The sequence below is a fragment of the Manis javanica genome, chromosome 11 (assembly GCF_040802235.1).
Source record: "Manis javanica isolate MJ-LG chromosome 11, MJ_LKY, whole genome shotgun sequence".
Taxonomy (NCBI): domain Eukaryota; kingdom Metazoa; phylum Chordata; class Mammalia; order Pholidota; family Manidae; genus Manis; species Manis javanica.
The window spans coordinates 62633869-62654782 of NC_133166.1; the positions used below are offsets into that span (position 1 = coordinate 62633869).

At 41.7% G+C, this 20914-nt stretch overlaps 2 protein-coding genes across 7 annotated transcripts in view; both read left to right on the plus strand.

Moving 5' to 3' along the window:
- The window catches only part of API5 (apoptosis inhibitor 5), a 40260-nt gene extending 38074 nt beyond the window's left edge, over positions 1-2186 (plus strand). The window contains exon 14 of one of the 2 annotated variants that reach the window (XM_017669576.3): positions 56-2186. In XM_017669576.3, coding sequence (XP_017525065.1) covers positions 56-138 — 83 coding nt within the window. In that variant the 3' untranslated portion in view covers positions 139-2186. The remainder of the gene's footprint in view (positions 1-55) is intronic. The other variant, XM_017669577.3, reaches the window with a different exon arrangement.
- Positions 2187-7863: 5677 nt separating this feature from the next.
- The window catches only part of TTC17 (tetratricopeptide repeat domain 17), a 139332-nt gene continuing 126281 nt past the window's right edge, over positions 7864-20914 (plus strand). For 4 of the 5 annotated variants that reach the window (XM_036996675.2, XM_036996676.2, XM_036996678.2 and 1 more), the window contains exon 1: positions 7864-8053. In XM_036996675.2, coding sequence (XP_036852570.1) covers positions 7895-8053 — 159 coding nt within the window. In that variant the 5' untranslated portion in view covers positions 7864-7894. Of the gene's footprint in view, positions 8054-10796; positions 10923-20914 lie in introns of those variants that run through there. The other variant, XM_036996677.2, reaches the window with a different exon arrangement.

Consider the following 20914-nt stretch of genomic DNA (forward strand, 5'->3'; position numbering starts at 1 on the left):
TTGCTGTACCATGAAGTCCTGAGCAAGACCTAAACCCTTGTTTGCTTTTTCGTAGAGCAGAGAGGAGCCTTCAGGGGAAGTAGAGGTGGCCGAGGTTGGGGAACCCGAGGAAATCGTAGTCGGGGAAGACTCTACTGAATAAGACACCACATTCTTCAACATTGTCACAAGCTTAATATGCTTAAATTCTACTACTCATTGGATTGCCGGGGATATCCCTTTAAAAGGACTGCTGCCTTCAGCTAAAAACTTAAATGTTCTTTATACCTTTGTATGTATGATCTACTTTTGTAACAGACCATGGTTGTGTCCAAGGTAAAACCACAGCGATATTTTTGGACGCTTTGTCCACAGTCTTGACTTGTTTTTGCAGTATCATCATTATTCAGACTTCATATTGTGAATCTTTTAAACATCTTACTGATTTGTAATTGAGAGCTATTCAAGTCTAAAATGTAATGAAAATCAGTCTGTTTCTGATAACTGGTAAAGAGCATCAGTGTTGAAAGGTTAATGATTTTCCTCTCCCCTCTTATTTTTTTGCCCAATATATGGAGAAGAGTAATGTCAGTCTTAACATTTTATTTTTTTTAATAAAGCTGCTAGGCAATGGTGCATCGTTCCTACCTAGTGTTATAAAAGCAGAATACTTATCACCTTTCTTAAAATGTAGAAATGACATTACATTATTAGGAGAAAGTAAGTTGCTTTGCACTGCTTAACTCTTCTCCATATGTTGTGATGTAAACTTTTGAATATGGGGTCTTACTATTTGAATAGAAATGTGTATGTATAATATGCATACATACTCATATATATGTGTGTGTGTGTATATATATGCATATATATATGTATATATATATATATATATGCATGCTGTGAAACTTGACTACACAACATAAATCATTCTTTAAAATTCCAGGAACGGGTAGTCTTTGACACAGTGATTATCCTTTTGAGGCTGAACCCATTATTAACTTGCTATCTAGGTTTTCCTCCCAGTAGTGAGAGATTTTGAATTAGTTGCACTTACATGATTATTATTAAAACTAAAACATAAAGCGTGCATTTTCAAACATGAATCTGGAGATCCCTGTTGGAGAAATATAGCCAAAATATTGAATCTGATGTACATGTAGGTTTCTGCAGGATGAGATAGGTAATTTAGAATTTGGGGATTTAATAACCGGGGCAACCCAAGAAAAGTGACTTGAAAACATGGTGTGCCGCTAAGTAAGGGATGCTCTCTCAGTTTGCTTTTGCCACTTTCAAGATTTTAACATCTCAGGTTATTAATCAAAATTGTTGTATGAGTTAGCCAATAGAATCCTTAGGTTAAAACAGATGGGGGGGTTGTGGAGTGTTTAATGTCATGGGCATTTTTAGTAGCATAGGCCCTTTGCTCTGCATTTGAATGTTTCTCATATATTTTTGTTCCACAGTTAATCTTCCCTCCCCAAGTTTGCTATTCAGATCCAATGCCTGAAGGACGTTTTCTAGTAGTTCGACATACTTTTTGAGGAACAGTTTGTGATTCCAGTGCAGGTGTCTTCATTAGCATTACCTCTACCTTGGGGAAAAAGCAAAAACCCCTTTTTTAGAATTACTGCACATGTCGATGGAAAAAATATTTTTTAAAGACTAGAATGAAACAAATGAGCAAAGAAGTTGGTCAGCTTGACTATGGAGTGGTGGCAATAATCTCTAAACATTCCAAAAGACTGAGCTGAACCTAACTAAGTTCCCTTGGAATCTGAACAAATATAGGAACATAGAAGTGCCATTTGAAAACTGTGACCAGTAGATAACCTCACATGCAGGTCAGCCAGTGGCCTAAAGCCATTTCAAGTACAGAAATTGTATTGGGACTATGGTTACGTAAATTTGAACATTAAGTGTAACTTTTCCTCTTTTTCTTTAAGCATATTGGTGAACACAGATCTGAGCAGAAGTGACTTGACTTTATCAAGTTTGATACTGAGTTGACGGTGTTCCTTCCTTTACACTTCATTGTTCCCCTTCCGTTTTCATAAGGCAATAGTACACAACATAGCTTACTGTTGCTTCAGAAATTTGAATGAAAAACTTCGTGCCATGGATTTTTTTTCTTTTGCAAGACACCTGTTTATCACCTTGTTCAAATGTAAATGTTCCCTTACGCTTTTGAAATAAATTTCCTTTTGTAATTTTGTCTTATGTCTTGATGTGTTATGATTAGATTCTTGGGTATTCATTAACATTTATTGATTGCTATTTAGAGATAGGCTGCAACACATGTTAAATCTGTAAAAGAATTTATGGTACCAAGCAACCATAAAAATATTAAAGTGGATAAGTTACTGCTCTGCCTTCCAGGAGTTTAGTCCTGCAAGTTGTCTTTAATTTTCATCCTCTTGGACTCATTTTTGAAAGCTAATACAGTCCTCTGAAAATAGAATTTGGTTCTTTTTATCAAAACATCAGATACTTGCCAAATCATGACTGGACACTTCTCATCCGTAGTAATCCTTATGCTTCAGACTGCCTGATGTATTTGGCAAAGTATTTCTAAGTGAAATTACTGTATTTAGGTATACTCTGCCTCACCTTTGAATATCCTCTTCGCTTTGCATGTAGCTATTAGGGAGATACACCTGTACAGCCCTTCCTGCCATAACCAGCTTCCCTCCTTATCCACCCTCTCAGCCTCCATTCAATTCAAAAAAAGGAATTAACTGTACATAGCAGGCTGCCCATAACTCCTTCCATTCCTGCTTGAACATGCTGCCTCACTTAACAAGATGAGTACATTTTCATTTCCCTTGAATCCGGACTAGCCTTGTCACTTACTTTGATCAATGGAATTCAGAAGTGACACTGCCAGTTCTGGGGCTAGCCCTCAAAGAGCCTGGCAGCTTCGACTTCCACTCTCTTGGAGCCTTGAGCCACCATGTGAGAAGCCTCTGTAACTACCCTGAGGGCCAGCCACTCCTAGCCATTTCAGGCACTTCAGTTAAAGCACAAGACGTGTATGGAGCCACTTGGGGACATTCCAGCCCCAGCCAAGGTGCCAGCTGAACACACCCTTGTGAGCAACCCCAGCCAACAGCAGAGGGGAAGAATCATCAAGCTGAGTCTAGCCAACAAACTATGAAATATAATAAATCATGTTTTAAAGCTTAACATCTAAGCCACTAAGATTTAGTTTGGTTTACTATGAAGCAAAAGATAACAATTTATACCAGAGTGTTACTGTCTTGCCAATGGGTTTCAGCCCTGGGCAAGGTCACTAAAGATTCAATGTGACCAAAGAAATTGACAGTAAATGTTCTTGGGGTGAAAGGGTTATACCCAACTTTATTTCCAGGTGGCAGGTCAGTCACTAAAATCCTATCCACTCAGAGCGAGTCTGCATGCAGCAAGCCAGTCTCTGCCTCTGGGCCCCTCTGTCTGCACAGCCATCCCATACAGCCATCCTCGGCTTCTCTGCACAGCTGTCCCACACAGCCATACTCTGGGCCTCTCTGCCTGCATAGCCGTCCCGCACAGTCATCCCACACAGCCATGCTCTGGGCCTCTCTGCACAGTCGTCCCACACAGCCATCCTCCAGGCCTCTGTCCTCGGCGCTGCCACCACTCCAGCCTCTGCTCTGCTCTCCTGCAGCCTTGCAGCCCTGCCACCATGTCACGCCCAGAGCTGGGTGGAGCTCTTTATAGAGTCAACAGCCATGTAATGCCCACAGGTGTGCAGTGAGCTAGTCAACTAGGGCCAGGTGAGAATCCTGGTGACAGGAACCCTCATTTTATCCACACTCCACCCCTCCAGGATTCTCTCCTCTCAATCTATGTGCCCTTAGTCCTCTGCAGTGGTCCCTGTGCAAGGAAGCTTGAACATTGTTCTCCAGCCTCTCCAGCAAAAAGTCTTGCAGACACACAGGCCAGACTCATGGCTTTGTCTCTGACCTCTACCTCTTTGGCCTTAATGGCTGGAACTGCTGCTCTGGTTTCAGTTGTTGCCATAGCTCCAGTAAGATCCTATTTGGCTTCCCATCTAATTTCCTTCCATCTACTCCTGCCCGTATCAAATCAACCCACATCTGGGTCCTGGTAACCCTCACAGGGCACCTCAAATTCCTCCTGTAATAGGTCTTACTTCTTTCCGGGTTCTCATCGCTTCAGCTACTGTACATGTCACCCCACATTTTGTAATCGCTGCCTCAATGCGGGATGCACTATCAGGGAAGACGGCTTTCCTATCTCTGATTCCGAAAGAACAATTCCATCCACCCCTAAGTCCCACAGCCACCGGCTCAGCCTGAGTATAGGGGTGGTCCATAGAGTGCTCCACGACCTGGGGAGGGGGCTGCTCCTCTCCTTGGGGAACTTTCAGCTGCTGGGTCTTAATTTTCTTTACAACCACTGGGTGTGCTTTCAATACAGGAGGGACCAGTGCCTCCAGCACCACCCCTTTATCCTTCCCCAGTTTCTCCATTTCTGGGGCTGATGGCACCTTTCTCTCCACTCCCCCAAGTGCCTCCTCTGCTACCATGCCTCGCAACAATGCCAGCTCAGTCTTCAGAAGATCTCTTACCTTCAGCACAATGCTTCGCAGCTGACGTTCTCGTGCCACATCCGCCTGTGCTTCCCTCAGGAGTTCATCCTTTTCCTTGATGGCCTCTTCCGCCTTCAGAACACCTGGCAGTGCTGCCGTCTCATCTCCAATGGTACCTTGCTGCCGGTGTTCTCATGCCGCCTTCTCTTGCATCAATGCCATCTCCCTTCTCAGGGAATCCACAGAAGTTTGCAGCTCACGTTCACGCACCGCCATTTCTTGGGTCTCCTCTGTAGACTTTATTGATACTGTGAGAAGCAGCCAACCCACACTCCCCACTGCCTCATGGGCACTCTGCTTCTCAAAGGATCTACTTATTATACCAAGGGCCACCCCTACAGCCTCAAGTGTTACCTCCACTTGCCTCCAGTCCTGGGGTGGGGCCCAGTCCTCTAGGAGGCAAGCCACCTCAGACCACATACCCATTGGGGGATGATCCATTGTCTTCCCATTCACAGGGGCAGCCCGCTGAAGCACCGCTCCCATAAGGGCAGCTTATCTTTTTCCTTGGTCAACAATGAACCCTGCCGACTTTCGCCAATTGTCTTACCAATGGATTTCAGCCCCAGGCAAGTTCGCTATGGATTCAGTGTGACCAAAGAAATTGACAGCAAAACATTCTTTGGGGTGAAAGGGTTATATCCAACTTTATTTCCAGATGGCAGGTCAGTCACTAGAATCCCATTCACTCAGAGCGAGTCTCTATGCAGCAAGACAGTCTGCTTCTGGGCCCCCCTGTCTGCACAGCCATCCCACACAGCTGTCCTCTGCGCCTCTCTGCACAGTCATCCCACACAGCCGTCCTCCGGGCCTCCGTCCTTGGCGCTGCCACCACTCCAGCCTCTGCTCTGCTCTCCTGCAGCCTTGCAGCCCTGCCACCATGTCATGCCCAGAGCACTGGGCGGAGCTCTTTTTATAGAGTCAACAGCCATGTAATGCCCACAGATGTGCAGTGAGCTAGTCAACTATGGCCAGGTGAGAATCCTGGCCACAGGAACTCTAATTTTATCCACAGGATCCTAAATGGCAAGGGTTACACACAGGGAAAAGAGGTGGGTGGTACATTGAAACTACAGAAGCCATGATTCTTCTGCTCCTTTACAGGTTAATATGTGCATATTAAGGAAATTGCTGAGCGGAAACAGATGATGTTGGGGTTTCTCTCAAACTCCTCACCATCCTTCATCCAGGCTCACTGTAAGGAAAACGGAAGTTCCATCAGCAGGATTCTCACCTGACCCCAGTCTGCTTGCCCACTGTGCACGTGCAATGCTCACAGGTGTAGGCTTGCACACATGTGGGCCATAAGTTACTACTGACTCTGTATAGAGTGCTCCACCCAGTGTTCTGGGGCTTCAGGGCAGCGGAGAGGTCCAGAGGCAGAGATTAGCTTGTTGCATGTAGACGTGCCCTGAGGTGGGCGAGACTATAGTGCTTGACCTGCCACCACGAAAATAAAGCTGGGTATAAACCCTTTCACACCAAGAATGTTCCATTATCATTTTTCGGTCTCATCAAACCCAGAGTGAACTTGCCCAGCGATGAAACCCTCAAGTGAGACTCAGGCTCTAGAGTCAAGTAAATGTGAAAAGAAATTTAGCTCTGCCATTTATTAGCTGAATGATCTGAAACAAATGTTAGACGATGATTGCCATTTATTTAGCAGCTTTATACAGAGTTAATAACAAAGTCAACTTCTACCCTTTAAAATAAAATGCTGAGAGCAAGGGGACTCTGTCACTTGCCACAGTTCTATTTCAAAACTTTGGAACACTTTCCATTGTCTATATATAAATTCCTTGGTAAGACATACAAGAAATCCTCACAACCTGCCACTGATTTCACCTTTTCACACTTGGTATGCTGCCTAAACAGCACCTTTGCTCCAAACCTTTCACCCGGTTGATTGCTCTCTTTTCTACATATACGCCCTTACACACCCTGATTATTCTATATTTCAGTTGTTAACCTGCTGGCGTCCCGCTGAACTGCACATTACTCTGTGGTAAGATTTCCATACCCAGTGTCCAGCAGGGTACTAGACAAAGAGCACATATGCCACACATTTTTTTATGAAATGAATGTTCATTATTTCACTCCAAGAAAAGCTGTTCTCAGAAGGAAAAAAAAAAATGCTGCAGTCATTGCTCCCATAGCACCAAGTGGTGTTTAATAACCTGACAATTATTTTTGTTTTCCCACAGTACATCATGTAGGGAAGCGGTCGGGCAAAATTCGGATCATCCTTTTCCCAAAAAGAAAACCAAAAGCATAATGAACCTAAATAGAAAATGACACACAAAGCTAGAAAGCAGCCCCTGAAATACCTAAAACAACATATCTAACTGGAAGCTAGAAGTCACGCTAGTCACTTGGCCTGCATGTTGATTCACTAAAAGTGCTTCCCAGATTGTAATGCACATACCGGTCACTGGGGACTCTTGTTAAAGACAGTATCTGACGGAGTGGGAAAGAATGGTGAGAATGCGTTTCTTTCCTATAACAATCTATTTTTTTTTTGAGAATGTGCATTTCTAATAAACTCCTAGGCGATGCCAGTGCTGCTGGTCACCAGCCCTAGGCCTCCAGTCTAGACCTACACTGCCCAGAAAGGCAGCCACTAGCCACATGTGGCTACTAAACCCTGCAATCTGGCTAGTCACAATTTAGACAGGCCTAAGTGTAAAAATACATACCGATTTATTTCGAAGATTTAGTAAAAAAAGTAAAATATCTCAATAACTTTGATACAGTTTATATTTAATACTATGTTGCATGTAGTGGGTTAAGTAAAATGTGTTATTTTAATCTCTATTTTTTAAAGCTACACCCGTGGCTCGGGGCTTGCTGACGGACAGCGCCGCCCCGGGCTAGCAAGCCTCCCAATCTGAAGCTTTCACTACGGGAAGAAGAGGGAATAAAAGAACCCACTTTTCTGACAGATGTTTCAAAAACGTACCTTTTATTTCCCAACTATTCTAAACAAATAAAAATAAAAATAAAAACCAAACTTTATTTAAAAAATACATATCTATGTGTGTATATACTCGGAGTCCTCTCATTTAGGCTTACTACTTTTATCTCCCTCTGGTTCCCACAATACGAAATCGTATCGCGCACAGAAAATTAAGAAGCGGCCTCCGACCAGTTAGCCAAGAGGCCCCGCGGCCCCGCCGCCCAAACGGACGCTGAGGAGGGCAGAGCCCCGCGGCTCCTCCTCCACCAGAGCCGACCTTCCTAACATGGCGGGCTTATGGGCCCCGCTTCCGCTTCCGGTGTGAGCGGCCCGGCCGGGGGGGCAAGATGGCTGCGGCGGTGGGGGTCCGCGGCCGGTGTGAGCTGCCACCTTGCTCCGGCCCAGGCTGGCTCCTCAGCCTTTCTGCCTTGTTGAGTGTAGCGGCTCGAGGGGCCTTCGCCACCACGCACTGGGTCGTCACGGAGGACGGGAAGATCCAGCAGCAGGTAGTGGTCAGAGCGTCCCTCTCCACCCGCACCCGCTCTCAGCTTCGCCCCGAGGAATTCCTGGGTCTAGCTCCTGGCTTTTGGCTACGTGCGGCCCTGCCCCAAGCTTTCCTTCCCATGGTCCCGGCGCGGAGGCCCGGGCGACCCCGGTGCACAGACTCGGCGCCGACCCCTCCCCATTTGTGCTTGGCCCTCGCCTGGGTCTCCTGCAAGTTCTCAGCCTTCCACCCCTGCGGCTGCTCGCCGCGTGCGAAGAGTCGCCCCGCGGTGGGGTGTCGGGCCCCGGGGACTTTTCTTGTGCTTGTGCTTTAGAAACCACAGATTTATTACCCCTGCCTTTGGGTCCTCTCGGGCCCACGCGTCACCAGCCCTCCCCGAGGAAGTAGAAAGCAGGTGGCGGCGCCGGGTGTGCGTGAGCTCCAGGGCGATCGGTGACAGCTCGGCCCCCCTAGTCAGTGGTTCATGTAATGCTACTTCGCCCAGTTTCCTCTTCCACATGCTGGAATTCGTGCCAGGCCGTGGTGATTCCAGCTTGTACCGTTACTCAGGTCAAAAGTGGCTCATTAGAGCAAACACTCTCTTTCCGAAGGAACGCTTGAAGACGCCTCTGGTGGCGTTGCCTGTATCTTTTCAGCCCATGTTTCCCAGTGTACTTTGCATTGTTTCTTTACCTAGTTCCTGTGACCCAGCGGGGGCAAGGAGGATATGCAATTTCCTGGATTCTTGTATGCCTGAACTAATTTCTCAAAGGAACGACTTTTCTTACAGAACTTTTATTGCCTACGTTTTGTGATGAACCTCATGCCCAGAATAAGTGTGTGGGTTCTGCTGCATAATCTTGTTAAACTTAATGACTTCCAGCTCTTGAGAGCCTTTCTGAAAAGTCCAGCTAAACATTTACAAAGTGAAGTGTGTGCCATGCAGTTTGGCCCGGTGATCTCATGTATTGATCATTATCACGTGAAAGTACTGGACCTTTGGGTTGTGTGTAATGGATGCTCATAGGAACACAGTGCAAGGTTTACTATTGTATAAAGTGAGGTTCACGTTTAGATCTGTCATATGATGGCAAATTTTATCATGAGTATAATGAGTTAAACATAATTTAAAACTCAGCATTGGTATTGGTGAGTGGTTTTCGGTATACCTGAAAAATGACTGATTTCTTATAGGGTGACATTTTTTTTTATACCGAACTTCCATTAAAACAAAATCTTTTCATGGCTGTACCAGCTGAGATTTATATATGTGTGTTTCAGAAACCCTAGAAAACACTGCACGTTCATCTCTTTAACAAAAATATTGGCAGTCTTAGGTGAGTCTTGGTTGCTTCCACCTTTCTTTTGTTTTCTGATGATGGTTTTCCCTGAGGTCTTTATGGAAGGAGAGAGGGAATTAAGTCATTCCTGCTGCAATTGGGGGAACCCTTTTCCTATTGGCTCTTCTGCAGTATTGTTTTTGGCCACAGCTATTTTTTCTCTCTGACATTGACTTCTCCTTCCCGTTTTGGTGTCCTGCCACTCAGCTGAAAAGTGAAAAATGAAAGCTGGTAGAAATGTATTGCTTATATGCTGAACATTGCAATGGAAAAGCAGACTGATTTCATTCATTCTGGTCTTTTAACAAATTCCTTCTTTCTGTACATCTGATACTTAACTTTTAGTGGGGAAAAGTAGGAGTTACTTGGTAATTAGCTTCAGAAAGGGAGAAATCTGAAGAATCTTCTGGATCTCTGCCAAATCATCCCTGCAGTGGGCTAAAAGTAAGGAAAGTAAGATTTTTTTTTTTTTTTTTTACTATATGCCTTTTTTAATGATCCTTTGCAGTGAATTTTCCAGTGCTTTGCTACATAACATTCACAGTATTAAGTTCAGGCAACCACACAGTTTTACACCAGCAAAAGTAGAGTTGGTGCTACAGTGTAACACAAAGAGCCAACTGAGGGAAGTTGGATTTAATCTGAGGAAAAAATAACACATAGACAAAGAAAGAGAGTTGAATACCATAGTCAGCTTCTGAGTTCCACTCTGAGAGCTGTGAGTGCATTACCCAGACTGCCCTTCCAGGCAATAATTTGAATACAGGCTGAATCCAAACCTCAGTTAGATCGTGGTTAATTATCACATGTGGATATACTTATTAAAGAATTGAAAGATCCTGTTAGTACATGGATTTGGGTATACTGCATATCTATTACTATGTTCAGAAACATAATTAACTAAAAGCTTTATATGTACTGTGTTCTTACTGACACACTAAAGTCGTTGCTACTTGTCCTTGGTTATAATATCTGAATGAGGGCAGAAGTATGATTTCAGTTTTAAAGTGGCTCAATATCAGGGAGAGGGCTAAGGGCAAACTGTAAGGGCAGATCTTAGAAAATTAGAGTGGCTAATGCTTTTTGAAAGTCTCTGCCTGATATTCAAACTTGTCCAAATTAGATAAAATAGGTCATTGTTTCCCATAGTGAATGTGGAGAAGTACTTATGAATTAAAAATCTGAATTGTCCCAAATAATAGACTTAAATAGGGACATTTTCCATCATTATATTTAAAGTTTTTTAAGTACAGTAAGCTGTCCTTCCCAGGATAAGAGAACATTCATTTGGTTTTTCTATTTCAGGCCTTAGCAGGTGATAAAGATAGGCATCCACAAGTTACAGGCTGCAGACGTGTGAACATCCATATATGTTGGAAGACCTAGATCCATAACGGGATTCAAATGGGGCATCAGTCAGAGCAAGTAAGCGGACACTCCTCCAGGCAGCCTCCTCACAATCAAAATAGGAGTTGCTTCTGGCAGTAACAAGTGTCCAGTACTTGGCATGGCAGCTGAGGGAATTGTTCCTTTCCACAGTCCCTGCCTCAGGTAGGAAACATACCTTCCATGTTTTTAGGTTCCGTGTTTACTGAGCTGCCACTAAATTCCCAGGAATGTCTGGGGAATCCTGGAGCTGGGATGTGATGAGAATGGTCTAATCTCTAAATTCATTTTCCTCCTGCAGTCAGGGGACAGCTAAGAGGCCATTCCTCCTCTTTTCCCCTTCAACTCTGCTTTTTTCTCCTAGCTTTGGAGTACCTCTGATCCTGTTTGACGTTCCTCTGATACACAGCTCCCCTGTACCTGAAAACCTGTAAGACTTTGCTTTATTTAAGCAGTAGTTCTTAACTTGGGGTCCATGGACTTAGGGCATGGGCTGTTATAACCTGGTTACTAGGAGGCTCTACACTATAATGAGGCCAGTGGATCTTTTGGTTGATGTCACTGTGAAGAATAGTCCTTAAGATAAATTTTGTTTCATTTTGATGTTTTTTATGATTAATTGCTAGTGCAGCAGCATCTATTTTCTATTTTTCTCAAAAGTATCTAGAAATTCACTTGCATTGAAGGTTAAATAAATTCTTGTGAATTAGCCTAAAGAACCTAACTACGATATCACATCATTTCTGTGGAAAAATTCACATTCCCCCTTCTAATTGCCAGCTAACAGGTGAACTCTTGAAGGGTTACCAGTTTGTTGCAGACTTATTTAATCAGAACATTGTACTTGTAGCACTGGGTTTATTGCCTCTGAATATTCTCATTCTTCGTAAGTGGAGATCTAACAATTTTAACTAAATTGAGAGTATAATTTTATCAGCTCTTTCACAGCATTTCACACTTATTTCCTTGGCTGGTGTTTCCCTCTTCTCCATTCTTAGAACCATAGAATTTTAGATGTGGAAAAAATGCTTTAAAAATATATAGTACAACTAATAGGACAGAAAATCACCCAAAGACACACCACTAATGAGTGGCCATTAGTGATAGCAATAATTTAAATTGCATTAATCTACAGTAACGTACGAGTGAGCAGTTTGTACTCAGTAAGTTTGAAGTGCTTTTTTCCCTTTCATAACACCTACAGATGAAAGAATAGAATTCAACACAAAATGGGAATAATTCAGTAAAAGTCCTGTCTTTTCCAGTTTGCTTTATCTCTGCAATATGTTTTGTGCTAACTTCAAACTGGAAGTAGGTGGGGGAGAATTCCAAATAGGTGTGAGTTAATTTGGGAGTTATTTAATCATGTTGCCTCCTATCAAACAAATGTCTTTGGAGTACAGATCCTTCTAACTGCTCAGAACAAATGAGGTTTCTGACAAAACTGATGCCCTGCAGCCTAGCAACCTTGGCAAAGAAGAACTTGATAAGCCGTATTTCACCGACTACGATCCGAGAAAGAGCTATCAGATTTAGTTGGACAAAGTGGCTGAATCTTTATTTATTGGTTTCAGTAGTTTGTAAGTGAAGGAGTGGTTTAATTTTTTGGTCTTATATTAAGTAATTTGGTTAATCTGGGAGAGAACATCCATATGGTACTGTGAAGCTAACAGCTTTATTTCATTGCTTTTCAAACTGAACTCATCTTTTTGTCAGATCACTGTTTCTACATTTACACACTTTACTTGGGATTTACTCGGACCTAAGAGGTCATGGTGGTTTATTCACTAACTGGGTAAGCACATGCTAAACCTTTGCAGTTTGTCCTAGATGTTGGCATTAAACTGATTTTCATTCAATCTGTTATTTTAGATTTCCCACTGTTCTTTTTCTTCTTATAAATTACCCAGGTATTATCTTTGTTTACACTAGAATATGTAATATAGCAGCTTATAAATATACAGAGATAAATTAAAATTTTAAATTTTTTCCCAATTATTTATTGAACAAATATTTACTGATGAAGGCTTACTTTTCACCAACCCATTGTGCTTTGATGGATATGTTCTTTTCCGCTGGCTATTGTGGAAATTCCCATTTTTCTTTTGGGGTGAGCATAGCTCCTTAACCTTTCTTTTGGTGGGGAAAGGTCGTCTTCCTCCACTCAATCTTCTGTATCAGTTGTTCTCAAACTTTACACAAAATTAATCTGGGGTGCTTGCTTAAAATCCAGATTCCCAAGCCACTTACAGTAGTCTGATTCAGTAGGGGTGGTGGAGCCAAGTATTCTACATTTTTATCAAACTTCTCAGGAGACTAATGCAGATGGACCATAGATCATTCTGAGAAATTCAGTTTTATATATTACTTTTTTCTCCAACTTCTGTTCTAACCTTCTTTTTTTTCTCTCTGTATGCGTGGGCAATCTCATCCTTTGTCAGGTTTTAAGTTACCATATATATGTTGAGAATATCCATATTTCTCTCTATTAACTCATTTTTTATTTCCAGATTCATTCAAGATAGACTCAGGACCTCTGTATTAACTTCTAATTCTATGTGAATGTCCTCTAAGTACTTGAAGCTTAATATGACCAGATCTAAGCTCATTTTTACCCGTACGTATGTCATGCCCAGTTTTCCCAGATTGAATGACACCACTATTTGCCTTCCACCCATTTGCCCATGTCAGAAATCTAGTTGTCATCTTTGTTTCCTCCCTCTCCCTTACTCTTTACCAAGATCTTTCATTTTACTTTCTAATTTATCTGAACAACTTCTCATAGCCACTATCCTTACTCTAACTCAGACCATCTAATTATTTCCACAGCTTCCTAACTTCTCACCCTGCCTCTAATCTTGTCCTGCTTCCAGTCCCATTTTCCACACTGCAGTTAGAGTAACCTTTTGAAACCTTTGTTTTGTTTAATTAAAAATTTGAATTATGAAAGTAATGCAGGGCATTATCAAACTAAATAGCTAACATTATGGGGGTTAAATTCCTAAAGTGAAGTCCTCCCACCACTACCCAGTCTCACTCCCCAAAGAAAACTGCCTTTAACAGTTTGGTGCTTATCCCAGGGTATGGTGCAAATTTTTTAACATGGCTTCTGATCTGGCCCTTCCTTCTTTGTAGCCTTATCTCTGCTTATCCTTGAGTGCCCTAACCTCATCCCAGAATATATACACATACTCACTTAGCCATTCTTAACTTTTGTCAGTGCCTCCAAATATGCTCTGTTCTCACTTACTTCTGGGCCTTTGCACATGTTCTTCCCCTGAAATGTCCCAGTCTAGCTAACTCAATATTCTTAAAAACATCACTTTCTCAAGGAAGCTTCTATGATGCCTGAATTTGGATAAATTCCCTTCTTTCTGTGTGCTGTCATGGCATCTGCATTCCCTTTGGAGAGCGCTGACTATACCATGTTGTGTCTGTTTACTTATGTAAATGTCCTACTAGATTAGTAAGGGCTGGTTCACTGATGGATTACTCAGAACTTTAAAACTTTAAAGCTCCATGAAGGGAGCAACTGTATCCATTTTCTCTGCAACTGCATCATCTCTCACACTGTTTAATCACATAGGCCACAATAATGTCTGTTGAGTGAATGATATAAGGAAGTGTGAGAAGTAGTTCTTGCCTTTTAAATTCACCATTGTCTGAATGAAGCCTTGCAGTATTCACTAAGTGACAGTCATCTGTAGACTAGCCTAAAGGAAGCTTCAGACTTCTGAGTAACCCATCAATGAACCAGCCCTTAGGCCTTCAGAAAAGGTGCTGTACACAGGTGAGAACGGCCATACTTTCAGAGATTGCTCTTGCCTGCCTACTGTGGTCAGGTTGGGTATGCAAAGGAAACCATCCTCTTTGTCACTGATGTTGTATCGAAAAAGTCAACCTCATTGCTCAGACATCAGAAAACATGGAGAGGCAGCAAGAGACAAGAAAGCAATATTAAACAAGAAAAGGAGAAAAAAAATCAGAAAGAGCAGGGGTGAGGTCTATGAGAAATGGCAGCTGCATTGTTGAGGAGGGATTAGGATCAGCTGTAGCGTTCAGTAATTGTTGCATTTGGAAGCAGCACTGGTGGAAGTGAACAGAAGGCACACTGACAGGGAGGAATAGGAGGGCTTGCTGGCAGGTCAGGTTGAAAATTAGAACAGCTCTGCACTCGAAAATACAGGGAGCAGGGTATGAGCAGCACATGCATCTCAGCTATATTTCATGATGGCAAAGAAAGGGAATTCCTCTGCTGAGCGACTTCTCTGTAGCCAGATACCTCAAAAGACTTGTTTGTGCTCACACACTCTCTTTCCTCTCCTTGTTTAGGTCTCTTTAAAGCCCACTCCACTCAGTCCTTCATCCCCACGACTCTTATCAAGAGACCTGGGGCCTTTCCTGCTAAATTTGGTGCTCAGTTCTCAATCTGAAATGAGGAGGTCATGACTTCTCCTCTTCTGCTGAATTTTTCTTTTCCTCATGATTCTTAAACACTGGTGTGTCCCTTTTCTTCCCTCTATATGTGTGCTTGCCAGATGATCGTATGCGCTCTCTTGGCATAAAATACCACATATATTCTGAGGACTCCCAGATCATATCTGCAATCTCTCTCTAACCCCAGACTCATATGTCCAGCTGCAGACCCACCATCTCCACTAAGCTGTCTGTGGGGAAAATGGAAGTTCCTATGGGCAGGATCCTCACCTGACCCAAAACTACTAGATGATGTAATTGGCCTGCTGGTTGGCTACTGCTTCCACACCCGTAGGCAGTAAGCTATTATTGACTGAGTCACTACATAAAGAGCTCTGCCCAGTGCTCTGGGAGGAGGCAGAGACAAAGGTGGATTACAGGCCTGCAGACTGCTGGATGCAGACATTGTTCTAGTGCTTGACCTACCACCATGAGAAGAAAGCTGGGTATAAACATTTTACCCCAAGAACGTTCTGTTGTCATTTCTAGGTCTCTCTAAGTTCATACTGAGCTTTCCCAGGGCTGAAACCCTCAGGCAATGCACTGTCTAATAGACAGGATATCCTAAGTACATCGTGTCCAAATTGAATTCTTGATTTCTTACTCCACACCAATTACCAGATTGCTTAAAATCTTGGTATCCTCCTTGGCCCTTCTTTCTCTCATGTCTCATACCCAATCTATCAATGACCTTTCAACTTTACTTCCAAAATGTATCCTTGAAACAAGCTATGTCTTTCTACCTCTGCTTCTACAACCCTAGTTCAGACTGTCTTCACTTCTGTTCTGATCTGTGTGTGCAGTAGCCTCCTGACTGGTCTCCTTGCTTCCACTTTTGCCCCATGGAGTCTACTCTCCCCAGAGCAGCTAGTGTTCTTTTAGAAAGTGTGTCTGGTCGTATCACTCCTCTAGGGGTTGTGGGGGTAGAGAAACAAACAACATCAGAAAACTTTCAGTGGTTTCCCCTACACTTAAAGAATATAAAACCTGGAGTTTTCACCGTGGCTTATAAGGCCCTGCAAAATCTGGGACTGGCCCCTGACCACCTCTCTGTGCCAGATAACACTTTTCTTGTATTCTATGCTTCAGCCACACCAGGTTTTGGGGTGGTCTTCAAAGCACTGAGTTCATTTTTCTTGCTCCTTGCACTGCCTGAAACACTGTTCTGCAGATGTCATTATGGCTCATTCCTTTTTTCTGTCAGGCGTACATTACATGTCCCTTGTTTTCTCACCATGCTATCTAAAACAGCATCTCCTTCCATCATTCTGTCTTCTTACTCTGCTTTTTAATAGCATTTACTACTGGCGCTATATTTTATTGCCTGTCTTTCTATAAGAACATAAGCTCTGTGAAGGCAACAACTTTGTAGTGTCCATCAAGTAACCCCAGTTCCTAAAACAGTGCCTGACACATTACACACTCAGGAACTATTGAACATGTGCTAGAAAGGGAGAGTGCCTGCGTGTTGGCATGTGCAAGCAGTTCTTTCCATTTGTGATAGTGCGTGCTGTTACATCATCCTGTGATATAAGATCATCTCAGCACAGTGAAGGTCGACCATCATTTTGGTGGTGTGAAGGAGGGACAGTGCATACTTTAAAGGGGGCAAGCCAGTTCATTCTCCCTTTTGAAAATAAAAGGCCTAAACAACCTGAGACTCTAAGAACATGATATCTCTGAACCAGAGTTGTAAAACAGTGCCTCAGATAATCCACTTTTCTGTTGGCTATTTGGATATATTACCTCTCCAACATACTTTCTGTGTTATGCCTCAAAGAATCTTGTGTTTGAGATTGTGGCATTATTTAAATTAATTGGATATTATGGAAATTTAGTTAAGTCACAACATTAAGAAATTTCATTAATATAAATATGCACAAGAGCATTTATTAAAAATTTGTAAGGTTATGACAGTTTTATATAAGCCAAAGTAGATATTTGCTTTCCAGACATACTGTTAGGAATTCACTCTGGACAGGTCATATTGTGCCTCCCACATTTATTTAGTCAGTAGTAACTCCTTCATAAGTCTAACTTTTGAAAATAACTCATTTATGTATTTTTTACTTCAGAGAGGCACTGGGTTAATTAAAATTTGTGATTGGCAAGAGGGAACCCAGTGGTCGTTTGTTTACACTTTCAGCCTAATTGCTTGGTGGGAAGTTGAGATAGGTAATAAATCTTTAGCAAAATTCAAGAGTGTAGTACACACCAAAGTGATCAAATGGAGTCAGGAACATTTTTACTTGAGCAAGTATTTCCTGAGTGCTTTTAGTATGGCCATTACTACACTTGGCAGGCTTACATACAGCTCACTCATTTAACACATATTTGAATACCTTCTGTGTTAGGTACTTGGAATACAGCTGTGAGGGACATACAGTCTTGGCCTTCTTAGAGTTTGCATTTTATACAGTCATACATGGAGATGACTCTAATTTAGGATGATATCAACAGATAACTTTTATTGTAATAAAAGCAATTTAATATCTATTTCACTGAACATTTTACCAAGCATTTTCATATTCATTATCTCATTTTATTGTCTTATAGACTCAGTAAGAAGTGAGTATTGATCCTCTATTAAATAAAGACATTTAGACTGAGTGGTTAAATTGCTTGCCCAAGGCCTTGCAAGTAGTATGTGGCAGAGTATGACCTCAAGCTTAGATCTGAATCTAAACTGTATTATTTTCTGTATTATTAAACATTGCTACCAACATAAAGAAAAGTATTTCTATCTTTTTATCTGTGAAACAGATACCAAAATTAAAATTTTTTTCAAATTTGTAATTGGATTTAAAACTATAAAATACATGATCATTGTTCAAAAAATTGTTTTTAAGGTACTTAGTATGCTATTTTAAAAAAATGGAAGTTTCATAACTACCCACAAACCTTCTTCCTGGAAGCTACCACAGAATTTTTTGTGTATTCTTCCAAAAAGTTCCTATGCATTTGAAAACAGAGACCTGGGGCCTTTCCTATGCTAAATTCGGTGCTCAGTTCTCAATCTGAAATGAGGAGGTCATGACTTCTCCTGCATTTTTTAAACACACAACTGGAAACATTTTGCCTCACAACTAGCTTAATTGTTAGAAATCTGTCTGTGTCAGAAATAAAAAAGGTACCCTCCTCTCTCTTAAAGATGCACCGTATTCAGTCATATGGATCTTCTGTAATTTATTTAACCAGTCCTCTAGTGACAGACATTGAGATTGTTTTCAGGTTTTTACTTTCATAAATAATGCTGCAGTGAATGAACATGCTCATTCATCTATCTATGCATGTTTCTGTGAGTACTTTGAGTATATCAGTAAGATGAATGGTTTGAAATGGAATTTCTTGGTTCTAAGAATGCATTATATTTAATTTTCTTAGATATTGCCAAACTGTCCTCCTAAAAGACTGCATAGGAATGTTTGAAATGCCCAACATGGTTTGGGATATGTCATATCTTTGTTCATAATCCTATTCTATTAAAAGATGAATTAATCCATCCTTTGCCATTAGCTAAACAGCGGTGTGGCCATCCCTGGAAGAACAAAAAGAAACCTTCAGCCTCTTTTGTTATCTTTATTAAACCTTTGTCGTTAATGCTTATTTCACACGTGTTGGGATTGCAGTCAAAGAAATTAGTCAAACTGATAAAACTACTTGTGTTTTAATACTACTAGTTAGTACTTCTATTACTACACTTAATACTAATATTTTGATGAGTAATCAACAGGAACTTCATTCAGTTGTCTCTTTTAGAGCAGTGATTTCTAGCATGAAATAGCAAAGTAATCTCCTGACTATTTGAATTTGGCATCACTTGAGTAATGGTAAAGTTATTAAGGTTCAGTTTCTGGCACTGATTTTAGTGTCCCTTTTTCAATATTTGATTAACATGTCTGTCTGAGCATGGGCTGACCTACCAAAATACCATAAACTGGGTGGCTTAAGCTACATAAGTTTATTTGTACAGTTTTGGAGGCTGAAAGTCCAAGATCAGATACCAGCATGGTTAGGTTCTGGTGAGAGCTCTCCCTGGCTTGCAGACAACAGCATTTTTAGAGTGTTCTCACATGGGAGAGAGAGAATGCAAGCTTTCTGGTGTCTTGTAAGAGCACCAGTCCCATCATGAGGGCTTCATCAAAACCTAAGTACCTCCTAAAGGCCCAGTCCCTAGTTACCATCACATTAGGGATTAGGGCTTCAACATAACAATTTTGGGAGACAGTCCAGTCCATAGCACCAATCTAAGAATTTTCAAGCTCACACCTATTTTATCACCATGAAGCCTGGCATTATGTCTGGAACTTAGTGGGTGCTCATATTAGTTTTCTGTCACTGCTGTAAAAAATTACCACAAACTTAGTTGCTTAAAACAACATTATCATACAGTTCTGTAGATTAGAAGGAACCCTTATGTCACTGGGCTAAAGTCAAGGGAATAGTAGTGCTGCATGTATCTTTCTGGAGGTTCTAGGGGGAGAGTCCATTTCCTTGCCTTTTCTAATTCCTAGAAACCACCCACATTCCTGGCTCTTGGGCACCTTTTATTGCATCTTCAAAGCCAGCAACATTGTATCTCTCTGACCATTCCTCCTTAGTCACATCTCTCATTGACCTTCCTATCCCATTTTTGATGACCCTTGTGATTACTTTGGGCCTGCCTGAATAATCCAGGTTATAGTCTCTGTCTTCTTTAAAGTAATCTGAATTGCAACCTTAACTCTAACAACGACTTTAATCCCCTTGTGCCATATAACCTAACATAATTTCTGGGTATGAGGACATGGACATCTTTGTTGGGCCATTATTCTATGTTCAGTGAATATTGGTTTCTAGAGTAAGAGTCACTTCTGAGTCAAATAGCTCTAACTGTACAGTTACATTGTTTCTGTACATGTTAACAATAATATCATAAATATACAAGAAATCCATCACTCTTTTGTGTCCTGATCCAGCACCAAAACTATGAGGAGAGAAGTGCATTCCAGGTGGAGGAATTAGTTCATGCAAAGGCATGGAAGCTCTTAAAAAGAGCCAAAGGATTATAAGATACCCTAGACAGAGGGCCTTAACAAAATTATGCGGATGTTTAGAAATAGCATCAAGACTTTCTGTGTTGAAAATTTTCGTTGAAATATTTGGACAAATTCCAACTGCCTCAGATACAGTTTGGTCCAGGGCTCAAACCAGTATAACCAGTATAGATTTTTCTCTGTCTTCATTTCTCTGCTGCTTTAACCCCATTCTCAGGCCCCCTGTGAATGCAAGATGGCTAGTCCCCAGTAGCTCAAACAAGTTCTGGGTTGGAGTCTCTTTAAGTACCAACTGACCACTTCGTTAATGTCCCATCTCAGAAATAACCACCATGACCAAGGGAAAGGAATACAATGACCAGGGCTTTGAATGCAGGGACGATGCTTCCAGCCAGGCAAGGGAGGTGCTTTTTCCACAAGGGGATTGCAGATGCTGGATAGCAAGAACTACAGATACCCACTGAGTAGGATCATTTAAGGTAGACAGTCTTCATTGCTTTGAAGATTTTTATTTGTTTTCCATCATATTCTCAATATTTTAGTTAAAATTCTGAATAAAAGACTTAAAATTTCTACTTTCTAATGTAAGGGGAAATTTTTTAAAATGAGTATGGTACAGTATAAAATTTCATTCAGCAGTTTCAA